This window comes from Corvus brachyrhynchos, unplaced genomic scaffold (assembly GCF_000691975.1).
Source record: "Corvus brachyrhynchos isolate BGI_N302 unplaced genomic scaffold, ASM69197v1 scaffold79, whole genome shotgun sequence".
NCBI classification, from domain to species: Eukaryota; Metazoa; Chordata; class Aves; order Passeriformes; family Corvidae; genus Corvus; species Corvus brachyrhynchos.
The window spans coordinates 1,489,112-1,498,467 of record NW_008240023.1 but is presented as its reverse complement, the minus strand read 5'-3'; the positions used below and the strand labels follow the sequence as shown (position 1 = coordinate 1,498,467).

Below are 9,356 nucleotides of genomic sequence, written 5' to 3'. Positions count from 1 at the left end.
TGACCACCACTGCGACACTTTTCCTTTCAACCAGGTAGGCGGAACCGGCCGCCTCTCCCGACCCCGGGCTGACGGCGCTTCTGAAGGGAAGCAGGAACCTTTCAACTTGTTTAGCCTGCAATGAAGTAGGTTAAAACAATAGATGAGCTTCACCTCCCTTGTCTTTCACTCCTCAGCATCAACATAAGTGTCTTTCAGCAGCAACCCTTTCATGTCAGGGAGGCTGCGGCAGCCGAGGCTCGAGGATTCCCAACAAGTGACCTTTCTGCCTCGGTTGAAAGTCAGGCTCTGAAGATTCGGGCTGGTTTTATTAATTTCTGCCCTCCTGCTTCCTGGGTGCACAGCCCTTGGCCAGGACTGAGTTTCTTGTGGATGAAGTCACAGCTGAGCAGTGGAATTAGAGCCCGGGAGTGTTCTTACAGGGATAGGGGATAAACTCTCAGATGCTCAAACAAGCACCTGGCATTATGGACAACAAATATGGGCACACACTGCTGGGTTTTCTTTTTAAAGTTCTCTTGCAGGCAGGAAGAACACAGCTATGTATTCTGCTCATTTTTAATGCCTACTAAACCCTAAGACCTGCTTTATTTGGGGGGTATTTAAATAAATTGTTTCCCAAAAGGCAGCTAGAGCAGAGAATAGTGGATCAGGAAAGGCTCACGACTCTTCCGAGATAAGCTACAAAATGAGGATGCAAATACTTAACTGAACACACTCCTAAAATCTCACTGAAAGCAAACTCATTAAACTCCAGGTTTAGGAAGTTGGGTTTTGTGTGTCCAGTGAAATTCAGCAAAATGGTATTTGCTGCAATTCCTGAAATGTTTCGTGTACAGGAGGACCACACAAATGACACGACGGCCAACAAATTGGAGACGAAGAAAATTCAGCAGCAGCCCTAAATGAATTACAAACCTATTTGAAACCTCCCAACCTTCCTAGTAATCTGCTCATCCTGCCAACCCCTCCAGTTCCAAATAAATGCTTCATTTCTTCATTCAGCATTGTAGTCAAAATGCCACTTTTGTATCCCTCTCTCTTTAAGCACTGAGTATTTTTTAAAACGATGAACTTTCTAAAACTTCAGGCACTTAAAAGAGACCAGAAATAGAAACAAAACCTGCTCTCACTAAACCCTCCAGCACAAGAGGCACAGAAATAGTACCCGACAGGATGGGAACATACTCCTCTTCTGTATGACTTGGGTCTGCATTTGGGATTTTGAATTTTATATTTATGTATTTTTTTTTTTAGAGGGGAAAAGCTTAAGGTATCCCTTATCATTGTAAGGAGAGTATAACTGGAAAAAAAAAAGAAAAAAAAAAAAAGTAGGAAATTATTAAGGAATTACTGTTTTCCCCTTCTGATTTATCTCCACACTTTGTGTTGCTGCTGTACCCCAATACCACTACACAGCAGGCTGGAATTATTGAGAGCTGATTTAAAGGGATCAGCTAAAACAATTAGGATGGCAAGATCATCAGCAATAACTTCTGTGGGATTCCTACATGGGCAACACCTGTTTGCTGTACACTTAATTATCCTCTAATGGACTGCAAACAGCTTTTACTTGAAGAAGTTTTGGTGCCAGCTTAGGTCTGGTCATTACTTCAAGCAACACAATCCATCCAAGGACCTCGACATCCAATGGATTCGATTCCAAAGGTTACAAACTCTTTAGTAGGTGAGTGGTTCTGCCCTTGCTGCAGCTGCAGGTCAAGATATTACATTTCACATCTTCCTTGCAGAGAAAAGGCAGCAAAAACGCTGTGGCTCTTTGTGCTGGAAAGGTTTGTGAACATGCTGTCCTCTGACAGTGTCAGAAGGTTTCTTCCAGACCATAAAAAGCCAAAAAAAAAAAAAAAAAAAAAAAAAAAAAAAAAAAAAAAAAAAAAAAAAAAATAAGAGCAGCAGGTAAAAATACCCTCCTTCATCATGGTGCTTAATCCAGTGTATTATAAATAAATATTAGCATTAACAATATCAAGTCCATCTGTCAAAGGAAGAATCTGCTCCTGATTTTGTTCCTTGAGGTGTTTCCACTAATTTCCAAAAATCCCAAATGACATTTTAGAGAAATGGAATTTCATTAGTTTGGTGTGGCCACCACGCTTCCTAAACTCTGCACCCAAGGAAATGCATGTTAAAATTGGGTGGAGGACACCACGATGTGGAGCCAAGAATGTTTAGATCACTTCAGGGGATGATGCCAGCAGGTAAATGGATCACCACCAGTGTGCTCAGGAAAGCTTAGGGTGGGAGGCTGCAGGCAAAATGCACACAGGTGTTTCCATGCATTTCAGTGACCCTCTGTATTGCTTCTGAGCTATTCATTTAAAAGAGCAAAATTTCAGGTGTTCTACAGAGAACTTGCATTTCCCTAGCTCACGTCGTCCTCCTGGTTGTGGGGTGGCTGAAAGGGACAACAGGGAGAAAGCAGATGAAAGCAGTGATGGTTTTGCTTATTGCTGAAAGAACAACTGAAAAGCCTCACTAAACCTTCTTCTTCCATCCACAGAAAACTGACAAATCTATTTTAATCTCCCACTTAACTAGGGCTCATTTTCAACGCTCAGTGACACAAAACACGTGTGCTTTAAAAAACAAGAGTCTTTTAAATACCTTTACCAGTTTACCCCAGGAAAAGCCAAAAAAAAATAGGATTTCTCAGTAAACTGGGGTTTCTCCTTTAGCTAAAAGCCAGGAAGTGTAAACCTGGAGTTGGGTCCAGACTGCACAGAGCAGCAAAGCACCAGGAAAAGCAATTACTGCACAAGGGGCAGAGAACAAATACCTTTGTGTTAAGAAAGCAGTTCTGAGAAGAAACATAAAAGGTCCTCCTTTGTCCTTCAAAACTTCTTTAGAAACAAATGATGAAGAAGAACATGGATTTCTGAGAGTTTGGAAAAGTCTACCAACTTGCTGCTCACATTTCCTGCTCCTCAAGCGCCATTTCCCAGCGGAATGCAGAGCTGGGGGGGTTTTGCCCCAGGATGCTGAGAAGGGAGATAAATTCTCTTCCCTGTGAGGGTGGGCAGGCCCTGGCACAGGGTGCCCAGAGAAGCTGGGGCTGCCCCTGCATCCCTGCAAGTGTCCAAGGCCAGATTGGATGGGGCTTGGAGCAGCCTGGGACAGTGGGAGGTGCCCCTGCCCATGGCAGGGGGGGAATGGATGGGCTTTAATGTCCCTCCCAACCCAAACCATTCCATGATCCCGTGGTCTCCCTGAGGGAAGGAGTGGATTTTCCCATCCCACTGGGATGTGGCTGGGCTGGCCCTATAGCAGACAGCAGTGCTGGCCCCACTGGCTGGATCTCCTGTAAATGTAAAACTTGGAGAGCAGGGATGATCCCAGTGCTGAAAGGCAGCCTGGGGCTTTCCTAAAATCCCAGTGATGGATGGAGGGGAGGCAGGCTCAAGCTGGCATAGCCACGAGGCTTTAAAACCAACAAGAGTAAGAAAAATAAACACTGGGAAAGATCTTTCTGTGAAGAGCATTTCCAAGAAAGCCTTTTAATTTTCCTGCTTGTTTTGCAGCTGAAAAGGCTTCCTATCATCCCTGGCTGTTCCTATAAGTGCAGCAGCACAAGGGGACCCAAACAGATGAGGCTCCAAGCAGCCATTCCTCTTTGAAACACAGCTCTGTCTAATCCTGCTCCGAGCAACTTCAGGCAGCATGGTGGGAAAAAAACCTGCTGGTTGCTGGCACCTTGCCTAATGTAAGCATGCCTGCTGCTACCCTCAAAAACACCGAGGGATTTTTTTCTGTGAGAAGTTCTGCACAGAGAACTAAAAAACTTCTCCCTGGGTTTCACTGCTCTGGGGAAAAAAAAAAAAAAGAGAATTCACAAGAATCTGATTTTCCGAAATAGGAATTGAATTTTAATTTCTGTCCAAGTGCAACACAGGTGCTTTAGTATTTTTGTTGCCGTGAGCATTGTCTCAGAAAAGCTGCAGAAAGATCAACCAAGGGAGATGAAAGGACCCATCCCAGAAAGAGAGGGCTGTGCATGTGCAGATAGTGTGGAGAGAGAAGAATCAGCATGACCTTTATGGAAGGGCATAAAAGGGATGAGCATCAGTCCTTGGAATTGGTGAATCACCCTGAGCTCAGTGTCCATCATCGTGATATCTGAGTACTTGGGCAGAGGTCAATGATCAAAGCAGGCACGTTCAAGGAGGGAAAAAAAGCCCTGCAAAGTGCAGTGAAAATGCTCGAGTTTGCTGAAGACCAGATTTAAACCTCATTGAACACCTCAGCTTTGGTGCAGATGGAAATGAAGGAACCCAGAATTCCCGTTTGAAAGCTGACACTTGAAACGTGCCTGGAGCCAAAGGAAGGCGACACAAAATCTAGAATTACCCACGCCATTTAACTCTGATCCATTGTACCTGCCTGAACAGCGACTGCAGGAGGATCCTCCTCCTCCTCCTTTGCACGTGGAGCTCAGGATTTCCAGAAGGAAGGAAGGAAGATCTGGTTCTCGCACAATTGTCACCACAGGCTTCTGGAGCCCATTTGCAGCAAGTCACCTGCTGCATCTTAAACACTTTGATCAAAGTTGCATCTCCCAGAACATCTTCTCTGACTGTCTGATTTGGATTTGTGGTCTTCAAAAGTGCAGTAATCCTCTGAGGGTTTAAATCCAGGTGATGGTGGGGGAAGACAAATCTTTTAGGTCACTGGACAGATTTGTAGCCAAGCGCTGGAGAACAAGGAAATAACTGGAACTGAAAACGGCTTCAAAGTGCAAGACAGATGTGAAAATTACAGAATCAGAATATCCTGAGTTGCAAAGGACCCACAAGGATCGCTGATCCAACCGCTGGCCCTGCACAGTCACCCCACCAATCCCACCCTGGGCATCCCTGGCAGCGCTGTCCAAACGCTCCTGGAGCTCTGGCAGCCTCGGGGCCGTGCCCATTCCCTGGGGAGCCTGGGCAGTGCCCAGCACCCTCTGGGGGAAGAACCTTTCCCTGAGATCCAACCCAAACTCCTCTGACATTCAACTACTCGGAGAAAGTACCCAGAACAGCCTGAACCTGGTTGGACTCGAGGATCTTCGAGGCCTTTTCCAACCTCAACGATTCGGTGATTCTGCCTTGCACCAACACAAGTAGCAGAAAATCCAAAGGCTGCAAGGGCCCACACGCCAGGATTTGGAAAGAGCAACCCCCCCAGCCTTTGTGAATCTTGCTAGGACGTCCTTAATGGGAATCTACAACCACTATTACTCTTTGTGAGACGCCCTTCTCCTAAAAGGACAGGGAGCTGGAGCACGCCTCATTGCCTTCTCCTTCAGCTCCCGCTGACAGACGAGGCTGCCTGTCCTCGCTGTCAGCCATCCCCTCCCAGCCCTGCTAGGGATTCAAGGACCAGCCAGATTAGCTGTCTGCTGAAGGATGCCCAGAGCTCTGGGATGCCCAGAGCCCTGCGTGGAAACTCCTGATTCTGCCCTTGTGGCCAAACCGCTGCTTTTCACCGAGCTGCGCTTGAAAACAGATGTCGTAAAATTAAAGAGTTTAACGACCACTGGGGCCCTCCCAAGACACAACTGCAAGTCCCAAACAGAACAGTGCTCACCCCAGAAGATATGTGGGAAGAGGCAGGTCAAAGGATGGGCTCATGCAGAGGTACAAACACTGTAAAAGGAGGCATTGGTGCTGTTGGAGGGTGGCCAGAGGAGGGAACGGAGCTGGGGAGCTGGGGCTGGAGCTGGGGCTCCTGGAGCCCCAGGAGCGGCTGAGGGAGCTGGGAAGGGGCTCAGCCTGGAGCAAAGGAGGCTCAGGGGGGACCTTGTGGCTCTGCACAAGTCCCTGACAGGAGGGGGCAGCCGGGGGGGAAATCGGGCTCTGCTGCCAGGGAACAGGGACAGGAGGAGAGGGAACGGCCTCAGGCTGGGCCAGGGGAGGTTTAAATTGGATATTGGGGAAAATGTCTCCCCAGAAAGGGCTGTCCAGCCCTGGCCCAGCTGCCCAGGGCAGCGGTGGTGTCCCCATCCCTGGAAGGATTCAGAAGATGTGTAGATGTGGCACTTGGGGACATGGATTAGTGGTGGCCTTGGCAGTGCTGGGGGCATGGTTGGACTCCATGATCTCAGAGGGCTTTTCCATCCCAAATGATTCTACTCCCTTTAAGGCTCCCTGTGTGTTACTGAGTTGCCAACAACTTCTTGCCTTTCTGGGAGCACACTGATCCCATTTCTAGGAGAGGGGACAATTTTGCTGAGTTACTGCAAGAGGATTTCAGGTAACACGGTGTGATGCTGGAAGGCGAGGAGAAGAGGAAGAGCAAAACAGAGGAGGACTGAAGGATGGACTCTGCAATCAGAACAGGGACATCAGGGAAAAGAGACCCAACTGCAAACCCCCCAGTGCTCCCTCCTGCAGCCCAGGACCACACAGGCTCCAGCTCCAGTGCCTTGTGAAAATAATCTCCCCAGGAGAAGGAAAACATACACCTATTAACTGCTCAGAAAGAGATTTTTCAAAGGCTCTCGATATCCAGCTGGTCTTGATTCATAGTGACTTCAACAAAATATTCTTGGGCCAATGGTGAACGCTCTGAAAAATCCCCTCTGTAATTTGCCATTGAGGTATGAAAATAAGTGGTGTAAAAGGGCTTCTTTAAAAGGAAGAAAAAAAGGAAAAAGGACAAATTAAAAATGAAAGGTTGAACTAAAATTTGGCTTCGGGCCATAAACTAGGGGGAAACTAACAGCAAAGATAGTTAAATGACTGGAAAGAGAACACAACAGGAGCTGTTATGAAAAAAAAGCTGATGGCTTTTTAAAAAAGGATTTGTATAGATAGCTGGGGAAATAAATTCCGGATGTGATAGAAGTGCAATTGAGAAATTAAATAAATGGAAAATAAGGATGACTAAGTAGTAGTTAACATGCCCCTTCTCGGTTGTATACTATTATCACATCTATTTTTAATGTCTCTTCAGCTGTCTGCAATTGTCATCCTCTTTTCAGAACTTGTTCCAACATTCTTTGAAACAGAATTAGCTGTTTTTTACTCTCCCATGCTTACAACCACATCTCTTTCTTACTCAACACTCCCCTTTTCCCACAATGTTATTCCATTGTCTCCCTTTTTCATCTCTCCTTATGTGTTGACTCCCCAGTTTCTGAGCCTTCCAACCACCCTTGTTCATCTTTTTTTTTTTTTTCTGGAGCTCTTTTGGTTGAATCCTAGCATGTTTCTTTTCTTCTCTTCTAAAGCTGCAAGCATGTTTTATATCATATCTGGCTCCTGTACACATTGTTACCCCTTCAGAAGGGCATTGAACAGCTACAGCAGTGTGGAAATAGTAAGCTAAACTAAGGGAGAAAAAGAAGTTCTTTTTGGCTTCTGCTTTCTGGCTCGTAAAAAAAAGAACCCAAACATTTAAACTCTCCCCTTTTCCCTTTTATCCTCAAATAACACAAGCTTTCCACGAGCAGCTGAATATTCAAACAACGAGAGGCATCAGAAGTGCTGGCCATTCTAGAGCTCAGGATGAGCCTAAGGAGATGTGATAACACAAGATTTAATAATACTGAAAAAAACCACACAAGTTCTGACGTGATCTGGGGGCTACGGAGTGAACATCAATTTTTCCTCCTTGCTCACATTCCAAGTGTGCCTCTTCCTTACCTCAACACCTAATGATGCTCCACATTAACTTGGGGATTCTGATTGATTTAAAAAAAAAAAGAAAAAGGTTCTGAACACATTTCAGGCAGCTGAATTCAGCGCCGTGATGCCTCAGACGATTCAGCTCCATCATTAAAAGCTCAGTCTTTAATTTCTCACCATTCCCTTTCCCTCGTGCATTCAGAGCCGAGGCTGTGACTGAGCTAACAACACTCTTTGGAATGGCATTTTTCAAAATTCAGGCTTGAATTTTTTTGAAACCTACCTTCAGCTGTGCCCGAGATCCCATCAGCTTTGAAGTTGCTTGTGCTTTTCTTCCGGCGGTGCTTCTTTCTGTTGGCGTGGGGGGAAGGAGGGGGGTCCAGTTTGGGGCTGGTGGTACTGGATATACTGGGGCTGGAACACACCGAATCTCCCAGGCCGGTGTCTGCAGTTGGGTGGGGGGGGGGAGGGAAAAAGGGAAGAAACATAAAAATGCTGCGAGATTGAACTGGGTGATGGTTGGAACCCAAGCTACAACCCCTGGCTGTACGACCTCGCAGATACGTTCTTGAGCTCATTTGGGAGATGCTCCAAACAATATCCATTATTTTGCTCAAAAAGGAACCAAAAAAGCCCAACTTGGCTGAAGTGCTGATGTAAATCCTGTTAGAGTAACAGGACTCAGCATCAATTTTAGGAGCAGGCCAGCTGGAATGCATGAAACCAATGGGAAAACACGTTATTGCTTCCAATTCTTCTTTCCTCCAAAGATCTTCCCATGCCTCACATCAACTCGTGTAACACTTGGGATGTTTTAACAGATAATGGAACAGAGATATCCCTGCATCCTCTGGATGTTCTCTGCTGTCATTAATATCAGACAGGCACACGCTGTGATGGAGGCGATGGCAATAAAGGTGGGAAAATAAGGTAATGTACACCTGGTACAGGTGATAATTGTGTGATAAAGAGTCACTTCCTACCTGCTGCCAAGGAAAATAAATAATCCCACGTTACTCTGTTCAGTTTCCTGCTTTATTAACTCCAACAATTTTAAGAACTGGATCCTTCTACAGAGTAAATACTCAAGTAACCTTAATCCAGGATTTTCCCCCCAAGGTTGGTAATACGATTTTTGTTTAATTACTAGCTTGGTTTGGATTTTAATTATAAAATTCAGCATAAAACCTACACTTTAAAAGGAAAGTGCTTGCTATTATGGAAAGTGAAGCCATTTCCAGAACCTTACTTAAATACCATATTGCACTTCAGTGCAATATCAGGACTGCACTTATGTGCCATATCCTTAAAATCTCCTAGACAGATATTCAGCAAATACATTCCCACGACTGCCTTTTGGGGTTAAATACTTGGTGATTGGTTTCAGAATAGCAGACACGGGGAAAAGAACAAAAACCCTTAATATAAAGCTTAAGTGTAGTAACAGGAACACGTATCAGTTTAACTAATATGAAAATCACAAAAATATTTTAAAAACACCTTTTGATTTTTTTTTGCATAGTTAAATTCCCACAGAACTGCCTATCTGACGAAACCCAACCTATTTTGGTTTCTTTTCCTTCCTAATAAAGTTTATTTACTAATTACCCCCTAAGCACAGTTGTGCTCTAAGTTATTAGTGGGGGATAAATTATGTAGCTAATTGCCTGGCAAGAGAGACCAAATCACACATTAATCTTTATATTAAGGATTTCTGCTCTTTTCCCT

The 9,356-nt window shown here is 45.2% G+C and overlaps 1 protein-coding gene across 1 annotated transcript in view; it reads right to left on the bottom strand.

Moving 5' to 3' along the window:
- The window catches only part of AGAP1 (ArfGAP with GTPase domain, ankyrin repeat and PH domain 1), a gene marked incomplete at its 3' end in the record, with an annotated part of 282,469 nt that overhangs the window by 68,370 nt on the left and 204,743 nt on the right, over positions 1 to 9,356 (bottom strand). Inside the window, exon 15 of the mRNA XM_017743360.1 lies at positions 7,912 to 8,073. Coding sequence (XP_017598849.1) covers positions 7,912 to 8,073 — 162 coding nt within the window. The remainder of the gene's footprint in view (positions 1 to 7,911; positions 8,074 to 9,356) is intronic.